Consider the following 27,276-nt stretch of genomic DNA (forward strand, 5'->3'; position numbering starts at 1 on the left):
AAAATAAAATAAAATAAAATAAAATAAAATAAAATAAAATAAAATAAATTAAAATTAAATTAAATTCAACAAAATATACAAAACCAAATACATCGACAACAAACTAACAACAACAACGATAAAATGCTAACTAAATCAAAAATGACAAACAACAACAATAAAAACTGCGAAATAAAACCCTGATTTAAATAATTAATACACAAATATGAACTATTAAAAAAAATAAACTATTTGAACCAAATATAAAAAATTATAACCAAACAACAACAATATGAAAACAAAACAATAACTTAAACAACAAATACAACTACCACAAAACAAAACGGCAACTCAACGCATGAAATTTATAACCAAACTATAAAAACACGACAACTAAACCCACTATGAAAACAAATAAATTATATATTGTATTTAATTAAACGTCATGTTCAATAAATCGATAACACAACTGCAATTTTTTTTACAAAAAATTCAAAATTCTTAAAATACACTAAATTCACAAATCACAAAAATAAAAAAATCCCGATGTTTTTTTTTATTAAAAATCTTTAATTGTTTGTGCGAATAATAACAAAAATCCTCCAACGAACGAAACAAAAACAAAAAAAACACATTCATAAATATCTCTAAAAACACATTTTTGTATACAACTACGACACTTATTTCGATCAAAATCCACCCTAAAAATTATGTGAAAAATCAATAATTACCTTGAACAACCATAATGTATGTATGTGTATATACAACAAAAAACAAAAAAAAACAACCACAACACCAACAACATGATAATCACGCTGAAATCGACGCCACAACAACGATTGCTGCCACATCTCACCGCCCTCCCCTATTAATTATGTAATGTTTGTGCCTCGAACCCCATGCCACAATTCCGCGCGTTGATGGTTATCGCAACAATCGCTTTGCCAAAAATAATCAACACAAAACTTTGATAAAAAAAATATATACACCGCGTGTTGGTCAACATGCAATAACAACATTACCCACCGATACTAAAAAATTTCGTTATGCTCGCTATTGCTAAAAAAAAAAATACTAAAATTCTCAAATTGAAAAAAAAAATATAAAAATCGCCCCAATTTTTATGCGCCACGAACTATGCAACGTAATGGGGTAAATGTTGCAACAAATTTTGTGATTCACTCGACTTGTCGAATGCACACTCATTGAAATGAATTACACATGCAAACATAAAAACTGTACAAAATCGTTACAAAATATCCATCGCTGCTGTGCTGCAATCTATTTACATTTTTTTTTTCTCTATATAACTACTTGTGCACTTTTCGACATTTGAATAACGGCAACAACTTATGCAACTAAAATTTGTATATGTAAAAAAAAATGTGTACACAAATGTGAAACACCTGCCGCGTTGTGCTATCATCTACGAACATACGCGCACACACACACCATTACGCATGTATACGTGCGCAAAATAAAATAACAACCGTCAACAACGTAACCATAACAAACCTTCAACTCACTGCAATCGCCCGCCAACCGGAACTCAACTGCACTTCCATGCATCCACCACTTATCTATGTACTGCGCCTCATCTTTATGCTTCATTGTCTCTATGCTGGCTGCATTACTGTGCCTATGGATATGTTCACGCTTGCCGCCACTCAATGTTCCTGTTCAACATTTTTGGTGCACACTATACACACTCCAATCGACATTCTTCGTTCTGCAACCTCATATGCGCATACAGTCCCGCCGGATATCCTCGATTATCCCACCAGCACGGATATGGTTGTACGCGAGGGTAGTAATGTGACGCTCAAATGCGCGGCTACCGGCTCACCAGAGCCAACAATTACATGGCGGCGCGAAAATGGAGTAGCCATTGAATTGGCCAACGGTACAGAGGGTAAGTACCACCATCCACCATATACATACATACATATATATATGCTTAGCAACTCATTTCTACATGTGTGCAAATCAACTCATACGCTTGCACATATCGAGTTTAGAAAGTTTTGGAAGCGAATGAGTGGCTTCATCGCTGAGTGGATAGGTAGCTTTTTTTCGCTGTAAAGCTGTAAGTTTCATGCGGTCTAGATTGCCCACGTGTAGACGAATGCAGTACAGTTTATTTTATTTGAATATAGGGTGTTACCATTTGTGTATAAAAAAATACCGTCATCTATTATGTAATGTTAAACTATTAAACATCATTTTTTTTTTTTCATAGCTGCCCTCTTAACAGATCTCACAGTGGCGCAGTGTTTCGACTATGTTGAGGCAGGTGGACAAAAGTCATGGTGACAGGTGATAAAACAAAACCTATTGGTCTTCCAAAGGGAATAGTAAAAGTCATAAATACAAAATTTCACATCATTCACTCAACCCCTCCCCCCTCTGAACGGTACATTTCAGCTTTTAGCTACCCAAAATTTTAAACTACCTTGCCAACTGAAAAGATTACTAGTAAGACACCCTTCAAACCTTTTTCATGATTTAATTTGGGACAGGGAACGATTGCTAAAACTTCAGTCTATAGCACCGAAGCCAGCTGTACAGAGAAATTTCAAGTTTGTTGCCAGTCGCTTCCCCGTTTCGTCTCTCCCAAGACAGAGTTTATGTTTCAAGGGAGTGGCGAGAGCATGCCTTCCTGCGGTGTGCTTCTTGTCACATATCTTGAAGCCGAGTTATCACCGACGTTTTCCGTGATCACCCAGCACTAGAGCATTTGCCTTATAAACTCCACCAGAGAATTGTACGCCTCCAGTCCCCACAAGGCCTATATTATAGCCCCCGAATTTATATTATTAAAAGCTCCCTAAACGTCAAGAAAGGCTACAAGACAATATTTTTTGTAACTGAAGGACTTTTCAATAAAACTGACTAGGCCATGCAGCGCGGTTTCCGTGTACTTGGCCTCCAGATAAGCATATTGCTTGTTAGACAGTATTCTACTATCAATAGTTGAAGATAGGTAGTTACTAACCATCCTTTCTAGGGTTTTAAGCACAGAGCAATAAAGGCTAATAGGTCTAAGGTGCTTTGGATTTGTACGTGAAATCTTAACGTATTTAGGAATAAAGACAGCTGAGATAGATCTCCACGCTGTCGGTATGTAATCTAGCTTAAAACAGGCCATGAAGATGTTCATAATCTGGCTTAAAGCTTTGTATCGCCCAATAAATCCTCTCCATTGTGACAGACAATTTGACTGCCGCGCCCAAAGTAATTCGTAAAGAGCCCTCTGTTTACGAACTCCCTGGGAAATGTGTATCCAGGGGCAGTTCTACTGTTTCCAATTTTCCAATCATGTCGTGGTCCAGGAACCGTGTTGCTTCTGCAGAAGCCCGATCGGGTTCGAGGATCTCGACAGTAATTTTATTAACCACCAGTGGCGCGCTCGCTTTCCCCTGGGTCTAGGGCCAGTCTATATTCCTAAGGTTGATTCGAACCTGCGGTGCAGTTAGAAAAAAGTCTAGAATGGTCTCAATATATCTATGGTCCGGAAGTTAGTGTTCGTTACGAACTCTCCAGCCTTAACCGTATCAAAATAATTGTCATTACATAGCGTAAAGTCTATAACTTCCACACGGCACACAACAAAAGTATATTCTGAACCTCTGTTATATATCATGAGATTAGTTGTTAGAGGTAGATAAAAAGACTCACCTGAACTATTGATGTTCATGCTCCCCCACTATACATGGGGAGTCAGCGCCGCGTTCACCATCGCTGAGTAGCAGCTCCTTCTCGCACATCTTCAGCATCGCCAATGCGGGGTTGAATTTCTTGGAGGCATTACTCTCTGCGTCAGAGAGATCCCGCTCCGTCTCCTCAATATGCACGTCCACTAAGGCACTCGACTGGAAGCGCGCTGCGCGTCCCCGCGATAGACCTTTATGGTCACGTCGTCGAGGCCGTAGAATACTCGGCCCTTTATCTGCTCCAGGAGCTTTATCGAGACCCTGTTTACAGGCAGGACCACTTGTTTTGCCAAATCATCATTATCTTGGACCCGTAGGACCCTCCAGTCGCCCGTTGGAAGATCCGGATTCATTGTTTGCAGTATGTTAAGAACCGGCACCTACGCCCTTGCCATTGGCCTGACTGGAATGTTTTTCGAGCCCACCACCCCCAGATTTGCTGCGGGATAGACAGCACCTTTGCGGCGGCGGCCTTGTACAGCACCACCTGACTCGCATCATTGCAAGCCACCAGCTTAATGTGGCCCTGGTACCAGTCGACAAGTGGGAGGGGTTCCGAGGTTCTCCAACAAGACGTCAAAAATGACGTTTGCCAGAGCCGCCTTCACCCACGCCCACTGGTACCGAGGAATAGAGCCGAGTTCGTTGCTGCGGTGAAGAACCCTGATAAGATGCTCTCACTAGCAACATTAGCAAAGCTAGGTCTAGCTGCCTCGGAGTGCACCTGGATTTTCTTAGGTGGATGTTGTTGTCTCTTAGTTTGGTTTCCCACCGAAACCCCAGCTGTGGTTTGGAAGTTGGGTAGGCTCCGCTTTTCAACGTGAATGGACCGCCCCTCTGCTTTATCCAGAGAGAAGCCGCCAATAGTTTCACTCGTGGTTACTCCCCCGGTGTTTTCTTTTGCGACCACTTATTGCCTTTCCCCTCTGGAATCCGGTCGTGAGATCCCTGCCTCATTGAGCCGTGTCGGCATTTGATGTGTACCCAGCCCCAGGGGCTACTGATTGACCTGCCGGTTCTAGCATAGTCACTGCGCTGCTTTCCCCGAGGTAGGGAAGACGAAAGTGGTTTTTGTTTTTTTAGTTTTAAATTTATTAGCTTGTCTATTCTAAAAAAACTCGGCCGTTGCAGTCACTATGGGATCCCCTGGGTATCTGTGAAACAGGGAGGCCATGCCGTGAGTCAGTGCCAGATCCAGTGAAAAATATTGGAGGGCGCCTCAACCGTTAAGCTGTATTTACATGAGGCTGTTTTCTAGGCGATTCAACATTTATCACGAAAAATCGCTCGTGTAAATTGTGATTCAAATATCGTCTCAAAATAGACAGCTAGACAACTTTTGTAGGCGATTATCGCCTGTCAAAAAATCGCCTCATGTATAAAGGAACGTAATTGGAGGCCTGCTAGACTTTTAATGTGACGTAGGCGGTCACGGCATTAACCTGAAAGTCATACTCAGGCAACAGAATACCGCAACCACCAGCTCAAGACAAACAGATAAAAAATGTTTTGGAATTCGGGCAGTCCGTGGACGACTGCAGGTTCAAGCCAGGGAAGATGTTTTACCTTCCTTTATCTGTTCCCCAACGACAGGTTGAGGTTAACTGTGCCACCAACGTGAATGAAAAGGAGGAGATTGATAGCAAGGTGGAAAGGCATCACATCCAAAGACCGGCTGTCGCCAGAGTTGTTAAGTATTTGAAATACAAATATAAAACACAAAATACGTATTTGTATATTGTATTTACAAACTTTTGACGTAGAAAACATCTAATACCATGTTCTGACCGACAACGAAAACACTTCGAAAACGAGTTTTGGGATTGTGGGCTGCAGGCTGTTCACACTAGTGATGGCACGATTAATCAAATAACCGATTATAATCGGATATTTTCATTCGGTTAACGATTTAATTATATCGACATTTTCCCTTCGATTAATCGAGCTATTAACCGATTAATTTTTCAAAATAATCGAAAGGAAACCATCTAAAATTTACAAATTTACTCAAGCATACATTATTCAAAATAAGTTGGCTGTATGCACATATTTTCATATTATTTTCTTCCATATAAAGAAGAAGAAAATGCGTAACACCATTACCAAACAGAAAAATATCAAAAATCAGTCTTGGAGTTTTTCATACAAAAATTTAATGCATTTAACTGCATACTGAAAATCTTTCTAAGAAATCGAATCAAAACGCTGGAATTTTTTGTTTATTTTTTTTTTACTATTGCACAAAGTTTGATGTTTTTATATTTATTCGTTTTTTGCTAAAGAATAAACTAAATTTAAAAAAATAACTAAAATTAAATAACAAAAAAAAATCTTGTTGTGCGCTATAATTTTGACACAGGGTGTAAATCAATTTTTATAACTTATAAATCGTTTTTATTAATTTTCGATTTTAATCGAAATGACCGACTAATCGGCTAATTTCTTAGGATTAATTGCAATTGTTAATCGAATGCTTTCGATAAATCAATTAACCGACTAATCGATTATTAAATTTTTTTTTGCCATCACTAGTTCACACCGGCTGTTAGTGTTTTTGTTGACATTTCCTACATCCTCTGATTACAGTTTCGCTACACAAGAATAAAACTAAAATGCTTTTCTCTCATTTTCTTTTCATTAGCAACCTCTTACTCTCATTCTTATTTTACTTTGACCAGACAATTAACAATAAATCCGAAATGGCGTATTAAATATGATAAAATATGACTTCCACTTCGGTAAATAATCGAAAAAACTAGTTAAGACACCGATTGGAATGAGTGGAACATTTTCAAGTATTTTTCAGTGAAAACTGCTTTTCGTTTGACAGATTTTACATGGACGAAAATACAAGCTTTATGTCGAAAACCAGTTTTAGCAACGAAGACGGTCGATGTCGGTCAGAACATAGTATTACGCTTCGGTATGGATTCCATGCTTAAATATTGTAGTCGTAATTTTTACAGCTTCACAAAAACACTTATTGCACGAGAGATAATTAAACAATTTGAAAAAAGCGGCGGTCCATACCTACCGACAGATTAAATTTTTGTAAGTGGACGGTTGGTTTGGGGTCGGTTTTGAGCCTTTAAAATGCTCTAACAGCTTGGGTTTTCCAGATATAACTTTCATTTTCGGAATATAGGTTCTTTGGAGCAATAGAAATATTTTTGAGTACAAATTTTATATAAATTCAACAAATATTGAGCATATTTAGGTAAAATTTTTGAAAAAAATAGCATTACGTTTAAGAATAAGGGCTGTGGCTTCGACATGCAAATTCTCTTATTCGGATTACCAAAAATGCAAGGCCATGCAAATCGCCCCGCATTAATGTATTCGACTTTTTTAAGGAAAATTGTTTTCGCCGAAATTTTGCAGAATTCTTTTTTTTTCCTTTTCAGGGAGTCTAGAACTATTGAAAAGCTACTCAGAAGAGTTTCAAATTGATTTTTTTATATATTTTTTTTTTGTTTGCCAAATTTTGCTGAACTGTTTTTCGTTTTCACGAACTCTAAAAGTATGGAAAAGTTACTCAAAATGGTTTTGATTTTTATATTTTTCACACATCAAACTTTTTCGATTTTTTTGAACACTTATTTTTTTTGCGAAATTTTGGAGAACATTTTTGTTCCTCTCGGGAGTTCTAAAGAACTTTTGAAAATCCATTCAGAGCAGTTTTATTTTCTATATTTTTTTTTTGACGGAAATTATTTTTTCGAACATTAAACATTTTGGATTTTTTATTTGTTTTTTTTTCGGCGAAGAGGACACCACCGGCTCGCACGCTGCTTAAGTTTTCTTGGGCTTTAACGTTCGTTCTCTGAAGATAGCCACCGTTTAAGTCACTGTGGGAGAGACTGATGTCGTTTCTTATAGCGTGGAATGATAAACGGTGCACCACGCCTTGGACAGGTGTCCAACGCTAAAAACTAGGACTTGTTTAAACCGATTAAGCTTTGTTCCTACCTCCAGCCGCTGCCATCTAAGCGTTCACCCCTCACGGAAATGTAAATTTGGAAAAACTAACTGTTCGTAACGACTCCAAAGTAGTATTTATCTGCATTAACTCTCAGGGCCCAAGTCGAAATCAGGGCTTCAGATCCCGCAGAAGCGTCTGGCGCCAAATTTGTTTCCCCCTTTTATTGGCCTCTTCTGTAGTGGTGGCAGTGGTCTTACAAAAGTACTATGCCCACTCCAAGCTCAAAAATCCATCTTCTGCTCACTCCACTTATCCACTACCCATTATCACAGCTGGCAACGTTTCAAAACGACCGCAGTTGTACTCGCATTTGGCGCGCATAACAGCGTAGTTTTTCGCCGTTCTACAGGAATAAGCAACATGGTCGTACAATCAAAAAGCGTGGAACATTTTTTTATTTTTGACCATTTGGCAGGGTTGAGCTTACGTTATTGGCATTTGGCAGGAAACTTTTGTGAAAAGGAGTAAAATAGCTGACCGAAGCATGGTGAGCATAGAAGGAAAGCAGCATGCAGAGTCTTGTGTGGGCGGGCAGCAGCGACGTTGAGTGAATGTAGAAACAGAATCTGAACCGCAACACGTAACGCTGTAAATCGAATGTGAAAAATTTGCCAGAATACTTAAGTATTACGAGTAAAGTGCAAAGTAGTGCAGACGACGATGATGACGATGACGACGGCAACGACTCGACGGTAACTTGCATTGGTGAAAAGGGCAAAAACCGCTTACAAGCTGGGCATGGATGGTAGAGGAGGAAAATGTAGTATGTATGTAGTTGGTTGGAGTATACATGGAAGTGGTTTCGACTGCCAGTGGCTCTACATACACATGAAAAGTTATAGTTGTTGTTGCTTTTCTTTTCTACATATTGTATAGTTTGTGCGAGTAGGTATGTGTGCTATTTTGTATGAGCAGCGCAAATTGGCGGATAGGGAAATGCGGCAGGTGACCTTTCCTCGATGGCTTAGAAATGTCTGCAAAACTCGTTTGGTCGTGATTACGAGTATTATTATTACAAGTATTATTATTTTTTTGTATTTGTATTTGTTTTTTAGTGTTATTTTTGTGCCAACTTTTTTATTTGATTTAGTTGTATAACAGTATTATTTGATTCCCTTCAACTTTTGCTGGTATTTAAATGATATTGTTTAGTGTTGTGGCGTACGCGGCTTAGTTTAAAATTGGTGTTCCCAAAAGTTTTGATACTCGCAACATTTGAAATTTGATTATTTAAATGTGGCGCTCCAGCAGTGATTGGCCAATTACAGGAGTCGTTATTAAAAGTGCACTCAAACTGTCGGTGGTTTGCGGTTTGCTTTATTGGACTACTGCAATTACAGTTAAACAGAAGTTTAGTTTTCTGTTACACTTTTAAGACATAGTAGATAATTTTACAAAACCGTTTCATCGCTGAAATTTTTTAAAAGTTTCTTGGGTCACCACTTAGTTAGTTAGTTAGTTAGTCGCAGTATACCTAATTTTCAGTACTAACGTGAGGCGATCGGTTGTTTGGCCGCAGAATTAGGATACATGTAGTTCCAAGAGCAGGTTCTTTTTTTGCCAATCGCTCCTTGCCGAAATCTTTGCATGGAAATAATTTCTTGAAGCAAGACGCGATACTATGTCGTTTAGACACCTAGAGTTTCCTGGAAAATATTTCAAAATTTTGGAGAATCCAAGACTTGTATCACACCATTTTATCAGCGCGTTTAATCTTACTGCCTATAGCTTCCCACCAAAGTTAGGAAATGTCCCTAAGACTTTTCTCTGTGTTGAGCTCATAGAGCCCCTTTGAACCTTGGTTAATTTATTCCTCATTGTAGACCAATCCAGTGGCGGTCATCAAGCCGTAATACTGCAGAACAAAATGGCACGTACAACCGCTGCACAGTGGTTCAAAACTCGAATTTAATGTTCATGGGTCTTAATTTTTTAACCAATTAGATTAATGTTTTTTTCCACGAAAGCTTATAAAGCCACGCGATTTACAACAAGAACTTGGAATGTTAAAAAAAATCACTAAAATTAGAATTCTTTTAGTTTTTAGTAAAATTTTGGGTATGCAGTTTTATAGATCGCAAAATTTCAGTATAATAAGGTGCAAGTTGGAAATGTCTTCGAGTTCGCATTGATTTTTAATAGTTTTTTTCGCTAACTTTTCGAACCCTGATGCATGCTAAATATCTTGCGTTGTTTATATTCTTATTATATAAGATTTAGCCAGTTGAAGCTTGCAATTTATTATACTAAAATTTCGTGAGCTATTAAACTGCATACTAATTTCTAAGAACTAAATAAAATATTTAATTTTGGTGAACATTTTTAATAACATTGCTAATTCTTTTTCATTGTGTTTTTCTTTTTGGACGAACCCTACAATTGTATCCAACTAGTTTTTATTATGTAAAATTTATTAAATTGAACAGGATATAAGCATTAAAAGTTCGGGCTCTGCTGAATTCTTGCAAATTTTATTAGCTTTGGCATAAAGAAAAAATTTACCAAATTGAGTGACAGACGGCTCCAGTGAATTATTAACAGTAAATTTCAGTTTTGAGTCACTGTGCCCTGTTTACATCCAATAAACAATGTGAGGCCTAAATCCCCATTTTTTCTCTACAGCTGATTTGAAGGTGTATAGAGCATTTATCGCCTTCCTAGTGCGTTCCTCTTGAATCTTAATTTCCTATGAGAGAGTTGGCGTTATATTATTTAACGAAGGAAGCTGAAGCTAATAGTAGCTTTAGACATACCAAAGCATTTCAGTAGTAATCTTAGGTACTTATTTTTTTAGTTCCGGTCCGAATTTTACTATAAATATTTTAGGTAAAAAAGGAAACAGAAAAATCCACGAAGTCAGATTTAAATTTTTGAGGCTATGGCATAAAATTAAATGCAGAATCTTGCCTCAAAAAGGCTAACCTGGTCACACTGGCGTTGAAACGCATAAACTTGAGAATGGTTCCCCCTTACTTTCAGATGCAGATAGTCAATGTAGGCGATAATCTGACAGCCTTTATCTCGCAACTATAACCGCAGCACATTCACAAGTATCAATTTTTCAGAAGTATAAAGTGGAAACTACTATGACAACTCATCATAAACTCATTATAAATCGGCACATAGAAATGTATATACTTCTGCTACTCAGAATAAGTAGTCTTGCAGGCCTATTTTGAATGTTATCGAACATTTTGTAACTGAAAAAGTTGTATAATTCCATTAATAAAAACTGAAAGGAGAACTTAAATTTTTGCTACCAGCGCAGAATAGACCTGTAAATGAAATGTTTCGCCCAAGTAGCGAAGATTCTATATAGAATTATAAGTATATGTGCTTTGTTTTCTTGATTATTTAAGTTGAGAGCAAACACTTTTTAATATTAAGGATATTTGCATAAGTCCCCCGCCCCCCAAAAGCACTCAAAAATTTATCACAAAGCAACATAAAGTTCGTTGGCATTAACCGCAATAAAATTCGCAAATGCATAAAATCACACGACTACTCAAACAAAAATGTCACTGTTATCGAGTGCCTAATACCAAAATGTATATCCATACCCTGCAGTAAAAATTCAAATCAGTCAGTGAAAATACTGGTACATGAACTGGAGTGAGCTAAAACGGTGGCCTACCAGTACGACAATTTCTAAGTGACTACCTTTTAAGTGTCAAAGCCAAAACTAAAAAGCAATGAATGGCCTTTCTCCCACACTGAGAGAAAAATCAACCAATAATATTTACCAAATTAAAACTTGAAAAGGTTCATATTTTCAACAATGATTTGGTAATATTAACCACAATTTTGTTTATATTAACCAAACTTGTGGTTGGCGATTTCTCGTATAAATACGTTTATGTTTTGCACTTCACAGATGCTTTTTCATAATTCGGAGATACAAAACAAAAATTGTAATTATCATTTTAACATATTGCCTCTGATGGGATTAGCAAATAACAGCAAACATTTATACATGTGTCTTCACATGTTGAACTTGAATCAATTTTCGTCGTCGTTTGATTTGGTTCTGCACTTCACAGAGGCTTTTTCGTATTTAAAAAAAAAAAAACCAAAAACAGAAAAAATATAAAAATTATGTATCGCGTTGACGGCATTCGTACTGCTTGAAGCCAGCAAATAACAGCAAGCCCCTCTGCTCGTTTAGCCACTGCCATATATACAAATTGGTTCTCAAATTTTCAAATTGGATCACATTTCTTACAATCGGCTTATTGACCATGAAAAAACCATAACCATAACTTGGTTGAAAAAAACATTGTGCTTTTGGCTCAGTGCAAGTGTAGACTGTGACATCTTGTTTTGGGATTACAGGTTCGCATACAATTGGAGGTGGTTGCGATTTTTAAATTTACATCAATGGTAAATAATGCTCATTATTTCAGTTTATATGCTTATAAAGCTTAAAAATTTTAATTTAATTTCAATTGGAAGTAAACCTGGATCCAAAAAATCATGAGGGTTTCATTAAATTTAAAAATATATATATTATTATCTTTAAAACAACAAAGTTTAAAAATTACAGCAAAAAATTTATTTAAAAAATATGCGCTAGTGCTTTGCTCACTTGGCCATTGCGAGCGGCGCAGGCAAAATGACTTTATATATTCCTTTCATGCTTAATGAGTCGGCAGCTTATCCCGTAAACTGGTATGAGTCTACTAATATTAATACTGGTATGTGCTGATGCATAGCCAAACAACAAAAATATCTACCGCTGGCATGCAAAATGGTTGGATGACGAACTAATTGAGTTCAAAAGCTAACTGGTAGAATTCTAATTCACATTTAAATAGTAGTTTGCCCTGCTGGGTATGCACATACTTATAGCGGAACATATGTATGTAAGTATGCGTATCAAAGTTTATATGTAAACGAGTAGAAGCTTGTTAGCAAGTCATAAGCCACTCAATGCAACCGTACAAATGGGTTGCAATATTTTTTGTGTTTATTCGCATAAATATACACACATGCACACATTTAACTTCACATTACCACCCTACAAGACAGCTGAGTATCATATGAGTACTCATATTATCATTATCCCTAATCACAAAAGTGCTTATCAAAGTCCTCATTTTCGTTCAGGCCATGGGAAAAAATTGAGTACTTTCCCCTCAATGTTGTCATCAGAAAGTCCTCAGTGCTAATAGTCAAACTACTCATTTATGCCGTACTACAAAAACAAAACTGTAAATGTGTTAGAATTTTTGCCTAAAGTGCTCAGCAATGTCTTGTAGGGCATGTGCTTATGTACATACATATGTGTGAATGTAGGTGCATTTTATTGTTTGGCTAAAACTGTGCCAACTGTTATTATAGCCATTATGCACTTGTTGTTAGTTAGTTAGTATTGTTTTTTTTGTAGTCTTTTTTGTATGTTACCATGCGAATAACATTATTTTCTAAATTCTTACAACAACAGCAACAACAACGAGTACGACCATTACGTGGAGCCTAACTAATATTTGCCTGTGCTCGGCTGTGTGCACAATCAAGCGCACAAATTGCCGTGTGTGACGCTTACTTTATTGTATTCTAGAGAATTTTCACAAAAGCGGTAACTGCTAAAAGAGCAATGGCCGGTTTACACATGCAAATTTCATGGAGAATTCACAGCTGACAATATCGACCTTAATTTTACCTATTTTGCATTTAGCTTTTTCTTTTTGTTTTTGTATCTCGTTAGATACTTTCGTAAATTTTTAATTTGATTTCGTTGTTAGATAACGCATGAGCTGCGTATACATATAACTAGGATTATTGCCACATATTCATATTCATATACATAGTACATTTCTGTAAAACCGCAATTTGGAGGCGAATTTTGATTTGTGTTTATTTTTGTTATTCAACTACCTATTCGTTTTTCTATTTGTTTTAAGCGAACTATTTTATTTTATATTTTTAAAATATGGAAAAACTTAATTAGGAGTATCTATCAAGCTATGCACGAATAGTGGTATACTTACCTGTTAGCCTGTTTGAAATATTATTGTGGTGGCAACGCAATGAGCGGCATGTGAGCAGCATTTGTAGGAGACAACTCGTCATATAAAAACTTAGCTCAAAGTTAAAAAATTATTGGGAGCATAGATATTGGAGAGCATAGAAAGCCCTATCTCACATCGTGGCTAAAATATAAAAAGCCGTAACTATCTAGATATTCAAAATTCACTTTTTTATGGATTATGATACATATCATCGAATTATAAGTCCCCATATCGTTTTAAGCTATAAAAAAAATTTAGTTATTTACGGTTTTTTGCATTTCAACGACGACTATATGAGTTAGGACCTTTCTATATTAAGGTAACGACATGTATTATGTATATTTGGAAATACTGTGACCTGCACTTTTAAAGAAATGGGAAGTTAACTCACGGTTGGCTATTAAAAAGTTAAAATTTTAAAGCTCCTAAAAGATTTTTTTTTCGCTGTCGAGTTATTCATATCGAGCCCTAACCGCCAAAATAACGTAAGCGACATTTTTTTCAAATTTTTATTTTTCATGCGGAAATATTCCTAATATTAACGGCCGCTGTGGTATAGTGGCAAGCAGAGCGCGCTTCCACTCCGCAGCGCCTGAGTTCAAGCCCTGGTCAAAGCAACATCGCAAAAAGTATAGAAAAAAGGTTTTTTCTTAACAGCGGTCGTCCCGCGGCAGGCAATGGCAAACCTCAAACACTAACATATGTGTAAGCGCCAATCTATTATTATTATTATTACATAGATGCATTTCTGCATCAAATTTTCCAAAAAAATACTTATTTTCGCAAAATTTTTATCCTAAAAAATAAACGTTTAAGAGTGTTTATTTTTTCTAAACATAATTTTTTCCCTCAAAAAATATTTTGAGACGGGAAAGTAATTTTATTCTACCAAAAAAAAAATTGTTTTTATGTTTGGTAAATTTTTTCTACGTTGAGCCTATTTCTCCTAAATTAATTTTTTGTATTTATGATACGTAATGCACAATTTTCTTACAAAAATAGTTTTTGCGTAAAAATTAAATCAAAATAGTTTTTTCAAAAAATATGTACTTACTTTTCTTAAAAAAAAAAAAAATAAAAATAAAAATTTAAGCAATATTTCTTGTTTCTAATGTTTGGTAAATTTTTTTTGAAAATGAGTAGACATACATATTTCTTTCCTCAAAAGCTTTTCTCCTAAATAATTAATTTTTTTTTTAATATTTTTTCTTAGAACACAATTTTTTTTATTAAGTAAAAATTCTCCAATAAAAATTCATATTTCGATAAATTTTTATAATTTTCAGAAAAAAAAATTGCTGAAATTCTAGAGAAAAATATTTGAATGAGGTGCATCCTCAAAATAAAAAAAAATATATATAACTACTGAAAACTCATACAATAATAGGTATGTTTCCCTTGGTCCTGAAAGGGTAAAATTTCAATCTATAAACTAAAAGCTATGGAGCCCTGTCCACAATCGCAAAGGACCCCACAGAATTCATATGGGAAATGACTTTCGGCTAATTTCCTTCAAATTTTGCAAGATATGTAAAAAAGTTCATATTTGACAGGTTGTCGCTCGTAAACTAAGAACCTCAGAGCATTGGACTTATGGAGGCTTTTGTTCAACGTATTAAGGACTTCTGAGTAATAAACAGGGTTTTTCGTTCTATAGTGGGTCCAGTTTGGGCTACTAGGAATTTAGATAAAAACCTGAAACTTACTTTTTCTCTTATCTATAAATGTTGTTATCAAAATCAACAAAAAAAAACGAAATTTTGTTTCAAAATTTTCGTTTTGATGCAGAAATATTGCACTAGGGCTCGATATAATCGGACCACAAATACTTTTTAAATTACGAAAAATGTGTGCCATTTTAAAAATACTATGTGGAAGCGAATTTAATAAAAAAAAAAATATCTTAACATAATGGGAAAGCTGCGGAGAAAAGATGCTTTAACAAATTGTCAAATTTCTTTAGTTTAAATACCTACTTAGTTACATATAGTTCCAAAGATTTTCCTACGATTTGATAATTTTCTTGGATTATTTTGCTTTCTCTTCTTAGGCTCAATACTCTGTACAAAATTACCATAGAATTTAGCGTACGTTTTATTGAGCTCGCTTTAAGAAACAAACATTGATGTTTTTAAAGTAATTTCGTACTGTTTTGGTCAGGCAGGCTCATCACATTTGTTTTTCATTTATTTTCTACAGCGTACGTCGCATTAAAAGGCATATCAAACAACTGAAAACCTTTTTTTCATCGTTTTCTTTCTTTTTTAATTGCAGTGCTCAGCATCGAAGGTGTTAATTTAGTTTTGCCGCGGGTAAAGCGGCAGCATATGGGCGCCTATCTTTGCATAGCATCGAATGGTGTGCCGCCATCAGTGAGCAAACGAATAACGCTGATTGTACACTGTAAGTAATTATGTGATATTTTATTAAAAGAAAATTTAGGCATTTGATTATGAGAAATTTTAAGTTTATTAACGTCACTCATACGTCCTGGTGTCCTTTGATACACCTATTCTTTTATATAGTACTAGCAAATGCCCGCTTGCTTCGCGGCGCCTAATCTCTTTAAAAACAATTAAAAGAGAAAAGTAAAGATTTTTAGTTTAAATTGAAACGACTGAAAATCGGAATCCTCCTCACACATATGCCGAGAATAGTAGCGCTGTGATTCTTGGACAGATGTGGTCGAATATTTCCTTGTCAATTCGCCACTTTTACATTTCGTATTAATACTTATGAATTGGTTCCTTTGAGTCTTACTGCTGTAACAACGACCGCCTCGAGCAACTTCGTCAATCAGAAGTAGATGCAAGATCACACTTACACAGTGTTACGGTCTTTAAATGCATACTTAAACGCATCCTTGCTTTAGCCAACGGAAAAGTAAATTCGTCTAAGATAAACATAGGGCCAAAGCAGAACAAACCCAGTGGGGGTTTCTATATATTTCGGGTGCAGCGTCATCCATTAGGTCCCTTTTCTGCAAAACCTTTGCTTGTCATGAAATGAATACGGATTATGAAATGCAATCAGATTTTATAAAAAATACGGATTTTCTAAATACCTAAACTCCGGCGGGTCCACTTTTAGCAAAGGAATTTTTCATCATACATACGATGCGAATTTGAACGAAATCTGTTAATAAATACTTTTATAAGTAACTCTACTCCAGCGCCACCAACGTGTTTTCTAGTAGCCTATAATAGGACCTCCGACAATTTGACTGGGCTCTATTGAGTGGTTTTTGAGTTTAGTCCGAAAAACGTAAATGGCTATCATTTTATGTGTGTAATCTTCCTTATCCTGAGTTTCGTCCGAGAAAAAAATTCACGCGAAATGTAAGTACATAGAAACCCAAAGCGAAAAGTGAACCGATTCAGGGAAGATGAAAAAAATCATCATGAAAGTAATAAACGTTTCGAATGTGTATTAACAAAATACGTTCATACATACGGCTTTTATAAATAACTCGACTCCAGCACCACCCAGCCGGTCCGTTTTTCGCAAGTGCTTTTTTCATCGTGCTTACGAACTCGGTTCATAAATACAACTTTTATAAATAACTCGCCTCCCGCGCCACCTAGCGGCTCCGTTTTTGGTAAACGTAATTTCCATTATGCTGGAATTATACCTTTTGAATTTGAAACAAATCCGTTTATAAATACGACTTTTATAAATAACTCGACTCCTGCGCCACCTAGCTAGTCTATTTTTGGTAAACGTGTTTTCCATCTTGCTGCTAGCTTACGTTTTAAATTTAAAAGAAATCGGTTCATAAATACGATTTTTATAAATAACTCGACCCCAGCGCCACCTAGCGAGTTTTCTGATAGCCTATAATAGGACCATATACTCAGGGTATAACCTCTGAAAATTTTACTGAAATCTATGTAGTTGAGTTAACTCCGAACAACGAAAATGGCTATTATTTTATATATTTAGAAGAAGATATCGTACAGCACTGCGTATGAGTGACTTTAGTTGTTTTAGCTGCATGGGACAATCTAGCTCAATCAATTTAGCGGCACTGAAATGAAAAATTGAAGAAAAAATTCGTTCGTATTATTGTGCTCATTGTGTGCTATTATCGGCCACTTTTCTTTTTTTTGGGCTCCGACCATTTGGTAAATAATTAAGACTTTACTAAGTTAACCGTAACTTAGCAAAACATTCACTCAATGAAGTCTTTTTACTACTTATTTGGGCTAATTTTTTTGGGCTATTTATGTGCTTTCAAAATATTGCCCAGTAAACATTGAAAACCCGCTTGACGTCACGCTATCTGGCCCACTTTTTAAACTTTGGTCGAACACTGATAAATATTATTAAGGAATTACGTGCTATTTTTGGGCTTTTTAGAGTCACCACAATAATTATAGCAGCTCTTCCAGTTTCCGAGATAATTAAGACTTTGCTGGGTTAACTGTAACTTAGCAGAACATCCATCCAGACTTTTTACTGCTTATCTGGTTTTATTATTTTGGGCTTTTGCAATATGTGCTTTGCAAATATTGCCCGTTGAACATTGAAAAATGGCTAAAAATATTGCCCAGTAAACATCGAAAAATCGCTTGACGTCACGGTAGCCGACCATCTTTTTAAACTTTGGTCGAACACGGATAAATATTGCTGTGGAATTAGGTGATATTTAGGGGCTTTTTAGGGCCGTCAAAATTATTTAAGGTGCTCACTCCGGGATAATTAAGACTTTACTGGGTTAAATGTAACTTAGCGAAACATCTACTAAGTGAAGACTTTAACGTTTTAAGTTTATAAACAACTGTCAAGTGTACTCATTGGGGTGTTTAATAAACTCAGAGTTTAATTTGACATTTGTTTGTTTACTTTTTTTTATTCACATTTAGCCTGTTCCCGTACTCAAGGATTTAGACAGAAATAGTCCGAAGTAGCCGTGGTGCAGAATACCAACCGTTTAGACATAAAGTAATAAAAAGCGTAGCTAAATAGAACTTTTCATGTCAATAATATTTATCCGTGTTCGACGTCAAGCGATTTTTCAATGTTAACTGGGCAATATTTTTAGCGAACTTTCAATGATCAACGGGTAATATTTGCAAAGCACATAAAAACCCCAAAATAATAAACCCAGGTAAGCAGTAAAAAGTCTTCACTGAATGGATGTTCTGCTAAGTTACAGTTAACCCAGCAAAGTATTAATTATCTCGGAAACTGGAAGAGCTGCTATGATTATTTTGGTGACTCTAAAAAGCCCAAAAATAGCACGCAATTTTTCAATAATTGTTATCCGTGTTCGACTAAAGTTTAAGAAGTGCGCCAGATAGCGTGACGTCAAGCGGGTTTTCAATGTTTACTGGGCAATATTTTGAAAGCACAAAAAAAGCCCAAAAAAAGAAGCGCAGATAAGTAGTAAAAAGACTTCATTGAATGAATGTTTTGCTAAGTTACAGTTAACTTAGCAAAGTCTTAATTATTTACCAAATGGTCGGACCCCAAAAGAAACGTTAAGTGGCCGAAAAGAGCACGATAGAAGCTTTTTTATTCATCGCTGGTTATACATATATATTTTTATATTAAAATTTTGCACTCTGAGCCCCTTTTGTAATATTTTTTAACTAATTAATTATAAGGGGCAACACTCTTCAAAAATATTTTCGAAACCAATCGTTTTTAGCCTCTTTTTTTTGATAGTCATATTTTTGTAATATTTTATTTAACTTATTAAATCACAAACATACCCTAGATTTATTATTTAATTCACATTTAATATCTAAGCTAAATATTTATTTTCGTTTTGTTTCAGTCCCGCCAATGATTACAGTGCAAAATCAGCTAATCGGTGCAGTGGAAAGTAAAGGTGTTTCACTGGAATGCCAATCCGAAGCCTTTCCTAAGTCAATTAATTACTGGACGAGAGAACGCGGGGATATAGTGCCACCAGGTGAGTAAATAAGCAGAAATAAAAATAAAATGTAATTTTTTAATTAAAAACAGGAACTTCGTAAAAGTCAGAGTACAGAGACAAACAAAAATTGTAGCCCCTGTTATCACCGCAGATCGATAAAAGATTGCAGGGAAATATCTCTCATTTAGCACTAGTAATTTTTTGTGACGAAAATGTTTAACTGTAAACTTTTTCCCCTGCCAATTAACTATGCCACAATTCAGTTGCAAACTTAATTAAAATCATAAATGCATGCACACGCTCACCGAGTTCACATAATATATGTGCCAGCGATGATATAACTATGTAATTAAAATCACTGTCAAGACAATGTGTGGAAAAGTTCAAGCATAACTGCCATAGCGCAAATGTCCACACGTTGACACCTCAACATGAGCGTAAGTGATGTGCACACACACACACATACACAACACTCACACACACACACACACTCATAGGGAAAATGGCAACAAATAATTAAAAATATTTATGTATTTACAAAAATAGCTACATCATTGCAATCACCACCGCAACCAAAATACATAAACCTAACCACACCTCGGAAGGTTGTCACATTCCGTAAAATTTACTCGTAAAATAAACAATGCAACGCAAACCTGCAGTGATGTGCATGTGTGCATTCATAACTACTACGAGTAGTAAGCAATACAGATTCATTTCATATGCATGAAAGCCGCAGATGAACTTTCTAATTAAGTACATATAAATGTATACATAGCATTGTTGCTGATAGCAAGTGGATATGTACATATTTTGCCACGTGGAGGAGGAAGTAATTTTTATGGATGCTGTGGATATAATGTTATTCTTTCCTGCGAATATAGTATGGCACATTTTCTTCCATGACCATTATTGTTGGTTTCACTTTCATAAAAATATTTACTTTTATACAGGCATACAAATATATCGTTGCCTTAATATAGAAAGGCCCTATCTCACATCGTCGCTGAAATGCACAAAGCCGTAACTAACTAAAATCTTTTATTGCATAAAACGATGTGAGGCCACATAATTCGATCAAATGCATCATAATCAATTAAAACGAAAATTTTCGATTTTTAGTTAGTTACGACTTTTTGTAAATCAGCGACGATGTCAGATAGGGCCTTTCTATATTAAGGCAACGATATGTATTTCCTTACGCTTCCTAAAATAAAACATTTGCTTTGCGTTTTCTGAGGAGCCAAGCCCTTAATGTTCTGTGAGGTCCTCGTAAAAATGTCTCGAAAAGACTTTGTCTTTGTCGTACATGCGAATAAACTTGGAAGCTCCGACTTCGTTCCTGACAACAACAAAGACTACGGGCTACGGCTTTCTCCAACTCAACTTAGCTTATTTTAGCCATTTTTAGGACTTAGTCAAGAATAAGCTGATTAAAACGTAGGCTAACTCTTGGCTTAGCCTAGATGGTGAAAATTATAGGTCCAAGACATGGCTAAACTAAGTTAAGTTGAGTTGAAGAAACCAGCCCTAAATGTTTATATGTATTATCTCACAAATGCTATATTTAAGTATATATACCAGTGAAATTTATGAATGAAAGACAGAGGTAGCCTGATAAAAGACTCGAAAGAGCTGTAGAAAGTTTCACTCGGCGGTAGTAATCATTAAGAAAGCAGCTGATTGGATACTAAACTGCTATAGAAGAAGTATGTATGTATGTATAAGGATATCAGATCACAGATAACTACATCCATATATATCTCTGGAATTTGAATGACTTGAAATATTACTCTATAAGCGGTCAGTCAGGAAAACCTTTTTACAAACTTTTATTTAACTTAAGTTGTATATGCATATGCCCTGGAACCGCAATATTCCATTAATATTTCATCCACTTCCACTGCAGCCTTCGGGCTGAAAATTGGCACACACATTTGGTTATCAAGGCAATGCAATGTAAAATAACTGAAGCGAATTAATCCGCTAGGTGGCGCTGGAGTTCACATATTTGAATACCCCGCAATTACGATCTGATTTCATTCATCTTTGAAATGTACATTACTTACATAAATAGAAATAATTCCAAGAAAAAATTGTCCGGTAGTTGGCGCGCTATGGTCTGATTTGGTTCATGTTCAAAATACATATCTGCTACTTATGTACCTGAATTGAAATCGATTGAAAACTTCCATCTGAGGAAAACTCTAACTAAAAAGTTCAAAATAAAATAATAATAGAAGATCCGAATAGGACACGACTAGGGTTTTCGATTATTCGCCTTTTTCCAAAACTGGTTTTCGAGTTATTCGAAAAATTGCAATTTGAAAAAACAAACGGTTCCCGATTGTGAAATTAAGAATATTTACTTAGTTTTCGTACAGTGAAAATGTTAAAAAAAGGTAGCCTTTATTTAGAAAAAAGAGAAAAGCAAAATAAGTTCAAAGTTTTTTTAGATCAAAAGCTCTTGCCGCCGTAGCCAAATGCTTAGATCTGCCTATCGCCACTCAGCTCTATTTCTAGTCCCAGCAAAATCGAATACATTTTTTTAAATGGCGTTCGCCCCTCGGCAGGCAATGGCAAACCTACGAGTGTACATATGTCATAAAAAAAAATTCTTTGGTTTTCAATTTGTGTCACAACATCAAGAACCAGAACCCGAGTTGGAGGAAAAGATCGGCCAAACACGTAGAAAAAGTTTCGGCGCCAAAAAATCATTTAATGCAATTAAATATGATATGTTTATCCCCAAATAACCTAGGACATAATTTTAAAATTATTTATGAGTTTTCCTTAAAATGAAAAAAGCCTTGAAAACTTCGAAAAACTGAAAACTTTAAGCTTTGTATGAAATGAAAAAATCGGTTTGCTCATTAAAAAAAAAATCCGCTTTATTCGAAATTCGAAAAATCAGTATTTCAAAAAAAACAACAGTGAACCGAAAAACCGGTAAAACCGGTTTGGAAAAGTCGAGTTAATCACCTTAGCCACGATCTTCACCCATCTGTTTAGTGGATGAAATCTATTTTGTATGACATTTAACGTATTAGTAAATATTTCGCGAGTGGGTTGGCTTAATACTTTCGATTAGTATATAATTTGCTCATTAAACAAATGAGTGCAAAATTAAAAAAAAAATAATAATAATTTTTGAATATTTAATTAAAATATCCTGGCCAGGATATTTTCAGCCAAACCACTCGTAAAATATTTAGTAATACGTTAAAGGTCATACCAAATAGATTTCATCTATTAAAAAGCTGGGTGAAGGTCGTGCCCTTTTCGGATCTTGGACTATAAAGTAAGAAAATGTGTTTTAGCATATGCACTAAAATAAAAAAAAATGAAATAAGTTAAACCTTTGTTAAGGTTAATAACAGCTTAATGGTAAGTGTGTTAATTTCCATTAGAGAGGTGTACCTAAATATGTTAATTTCAGTATTTCCATTCCCCATTTATGTTTTATTAACCCTAACAAAAGCTTTGACTTATTTTATTTATTTTAGTGCACATGCTAATTAAAAATTTGTCTTAAAACTGTTCTACATTATTTTATTCCTTCTTTTTGCTACTCTGAACATCAAATATGGTACTCGTCAGAATCTTCCACATGAATGGACCAAACAAAAGATCCGAATGTAATCCTTTTGGGAATATTTTGGAAAATTATTTCTCTTGCATATTCTTCTTCTCATTTGGCGCTGTAACCGTCTGAGCGATTTTGGCCGAGTTCAACAAAACAGGCAGATTAAGCTCTATAACTACTAGATGGATTTCAGTAAATTTTCGCTTCACCTTGAAGAAAAATTTCGCTTGGGCAAATGGGCCTGATATCAGCTGAACGAAGGCTTGCCAGTACTTAAGAACCTCAAGAACTTACTGACTTAAAGCGTACCGCAGGTCAGGGGAGATTATTACTAGGCTCTAAAGGTGGTGGTTCTAGACCTTGCTGGCACAGTTCAAATATACACTCGAAGAAATCAATACCACACCGTCGCATCTCCCTGAACGAGTATGAAGCGGAATAACCGAAATAGTCACAACTTCGCTGTTCGGTTTTTATTTATTATTATTCAAACATTACACTATTAAAATTTGAAACAAAATACAAATTTCGATATTTTGTTTTTAAAACGCTCTTCTAATTGAAGCGTCACCACGAAAATTCGCCTAACATAGACACCACACTTTTTCCACCTCACTTCGTTGTATGAGAATCAAACATAACTTTTTAATTAACTGATTTAACTGAAAACTTTTTTCAACCAAAAACACACACAAATAAGCTCGCAATAACCAAAAAAAAAAAAGTAAACAAAAATAAAACAAAGTAGCCGTACTGCTACAGTTTTGGGAATTTGCAGCAACTCTCTTCCACTGGCTGCACTTTCGTGGCTACAGCAAAGGCCAATCTGTGTATCAGAATGTGTGTTAATATGTATGTACATATGTATGTGTCTGTAAATTTACGATTTGCATGCATATATGAATCTAATCCGTCTGTGTTTTCGCATAAGTACAGTGCTAACTATGCTTTTGCCCAAGGTTTCTGTGGTTACTTTGGAGGTTGCAGGGCGAAAAACCCGAATGCCTTCATACAAACACAGTCACACATACTGGACAGTGAGCGTAGGTAGCCAACAAAATCATCACATGTAAACTGTAGCGAAATGCGAAAAAGTGTGAGAAGTAAAGACTAGGAAAAAAAAAGCTCTGCTTAAATGCTAATAATTTAATTTGCATTTTTGTAGCGACTTTTAATTGGTGCTAATGTTCTTACAAGCAAATGTATGCAGACAGACATATGTACGACGGCACACATACATATGCGTATTTATGTAATTATCCACTTGACATTCGCTTACACCTTACATGAGACCCTTTCGTAGTTAAATGCTAATTCACAGCTTCTAATTGCTGTAGATCTAATAAAGCTTGCATAAGCCAGCAAGTTTGTATAGCACTGCAGAGCTTGTGCTTTTTTTCAAGCAGTTCATTTTCATGTATTTTTTAAATATTTTCAAATATTTTTTTACCCCATTATTGAGGGAAGTTTTAATTTCTATACTTTTAATCTAAACGCTTATACATTTTTTGTTTCCTTTCAGGTGGCAAATATACATCGAATGTTACAGAAATTGGCGAATATCGCAGCTCAATGAAATTGCACATAAATCCCTTGACGCAAGCTGAATTTGGCGCATATCGTTGTGTGGCAAAAAATTCATTGGGCGACACTGATGGCACCATAAAGTTATATCGTAAGTTAATTGAAGCAATTAATTCATTCATAACCAGTTAAAGTGGTACCTTATGAAAATTTATTACTTCGACAATTTTTAATTTTTACTGTTGATTTTTGTGAACTTAATGGCTTTTACAAACCGTGCTAGTGAACCTCTGTTTCCAGCATTATGTTATCATCTATGGATGCAGAAAAACTTAAGACGAAAAAAGATTGCATGCATATTTCATTTTTTTTTTTTCAAAAATTAGGGAGTTCATTTCATTTGAATGCAGTGATGGAGTGGCATCTAATTATATTTATTTCAATTCCATTGAATCGCGATCCGGTTATGTGTGGCAGATACTAACAAACAAAATTCTCTATGAAAAAAAATATAAAAAAAAAATTCTTCAAAAATTTTTTACATACCAATTCTTTGATAAAAAAAATTTTTTTTTGAAAATATGCCATCTCAAAAAAAAATTGCAATGGTAGCTCTGAGTATTGCGCAATATTTAAGTATATTATTATGGGGTGGGCTCTACAATAATTTGAGTTATGAATTTTTTTACATCGAAGTTGAGTAAAATGAGTACAATTTAAAATTTTTTTTTAGAATTTTTTCGAGTATGCGGTCTTGTTGCCTATTAAATTTTACTTTAATTAAGTGCAAGTTCTAAGTTACTGCCAAATCGCGTTGATTTTGAAAATTTTGTATGCTGACGGCTTTTGCACTTTTTTCTTATGGAAGAAAATGCGCAAAATCGTTTTCAATGAAAATTAAAAATAATTAACGTCAGTTTTGCCATCGCTTAAAACTTGTGTTTTTGAATTTTTTTTGTTTTTGTGCTGTAAAGTTTTTAAAAAAGTATTAATCATGCTCAAATTTCATATTTATTTATTATTTATATTTATGCATCAACCCTAAAAATTTTAAACAAATCAAGCACATGAAGTGTGAACCCCGTCCGTTTTGGTACGGAACGCCCCATATACTAATTCAGTTATAATGACAATCACTTCTATTAAAGCAAGAAATTTTTACTTTTAAATTTAAAATTGCACTCCAGGGTTAATCAGCTTTTAGTACATACCTGTATTCAAAGTTTCAACAAATCGTCTTTTATGCTAAATTAAAACAAAACTTAACCGCGTTTGTATTCAAGATCAAATCAGCTTAAAAATAATCCGCGAATTTGTGGCAATGAATGCGACCCCAAGACTGAATAACTTGCGCTGGCTGAACCATTCATACCATCTGAATTTCGGCTTAAAATTTACTATAGAAAAAAATATTTAACTGCTTCGCTGGAATCAAATACGTAGACACCTGCACTTGGACGTAATTGAATTTAAATATTTTCTACCCCGACTGCCTATGGACGTAGATGACGACGACGAGCAGCGGGAGGCGAATGCATTTTAATGAACTTCATTCACTCATTGCCTCAGGTTGAGAAAATTGCTGGCGTAAATTTTTGCATACATTTTAATTTTTCCATGTATTTTTTCTTTCACCTTTTTGTTTGCATAATTTTTATGATTCATTGTGTAAGCGCACACCTGCCGCGATTTTTTCCTAATCCACTAATTTTTCCTTCCTTGCAATTATTTTCGCAGGAATACCACCGAATGCTGTGAATTATGTGGAGAACATCGAAGGACGCTACAAAGGTGAGTATCACCGTTGACCAACGGCTGCCAATAGTGGTATGTATGGGAGTTATTGCAATTGCAAATGTGTATGGGTGTCTGTGTGTATGGTATACGCAGGGATAATACAGACTACACACACTCACCGCAAGCCTATGCAAATGCAAATCGACATACTTCAATGTCGTTTCCTTCTATAGTAGACTCAATGCAGCGCCGCAATGTTGTTGTGGGAGTAATAGCCACTCGGCATAAATTTTTTCCTACATTATTTTGTTCTGCTTTTCTCTTTGAATATGAATGTTGGCATAAACGCCAGATGCAAAGGTTGGTGTACTCGCATTTGAATTTGGTGGCAATGCCACCACGCAAATGCCGACGCCATAGCGCAAGCCCTTTTAGTTCGCGTCATCTTTTGTGACAGAGCATAGACTTTTTCATTGCCTTGAAAACTGCTAGGCAAATAAATTATTTATTTTTGGTTTCAAACAAATCCTCGGGCGTACAAATTTAATCGCCACCAGGCAGCCGTGCCGGCAACCAACGATTCAGTTGTCAATGTTGAGTAAATATGATTAAAGGTCAGAAGGTGAATAAAGTTTGAAGTGAAATATAGTAGTTGGAACAAGAGTACAGTGTGTCTTAGTTAAGAAAAAATCTGCTTAGTTAACAAAAAATTAAACTAAATTAAGATGAAGATGAAGATGAAGATGAAGATGAAGATGAAGATGAAGATGAAGATGAAGATGAAGATGAAGATGAAGATGAAGATGAAGATGAAGATGAAGATGAAGATGAAGATGAAGATGAAGATGAAGATGAAGATG

The 27,276-nt window shown here is 35.4% G+C and overlaps 1 protein-coding gene across 1 annotated transcript in view; it reads left to right on the forward strand.

Annotated features, from left to right (window-relative positions):
- The first annotated feature begins 1,304 nt into the window (after positions 1 to 1,304).
- Positions 1,305 to 27,276, forward strand: part of LOC118749896 (lachesin-like) — a 32,313-nt gene continuing 6,341 nt past the window's right edge. The window contains exons 1-5 of the mRNA XM_036484666.1: positions 1,305 to 1,891; positions 15,960 to 16,088; positions 19,468 to 19,605; positions 24,678 to 24,830; positions 26,417 to 26,470. Of these exons, the coding sequence (XP_036340559.1) occupies positions 1,543 to 1,891; positions 15,960 to 16,088; positions 19,468 to 19,605; positions 24,678 to 24,830; positions 26,417 to 26,470 (823 nt within the window). The 5' untranslated portion in view covers positions 1,305 to 1,542. The remainder of the gene's footprint in view (positions 1,892 to 15,959; positions 16,089 to 19,467; positions 19,606 to 24,677; positions 24,831 to 26,416; positions 26,471 to 27,276) is intronic.

Source organism: Rhagoletis pomonella, unplaced genomic scaffold (genome assembly GCF_013731165.1).
Source record: "Rhagoletis pomonella isolate Grant_MI unplaced genomic scaffold, Rhpom_1.0 Rhpom_scaffold_00079, whole genome shotgun sequence".
NCBI classification, from domain to species: domain Eukaryota; kingdom Metazoa; phylum Arthropoda; class Insecta; order Diptera; family Tephritidae; genus Rhagoletis; species Rhagoletis pomonella.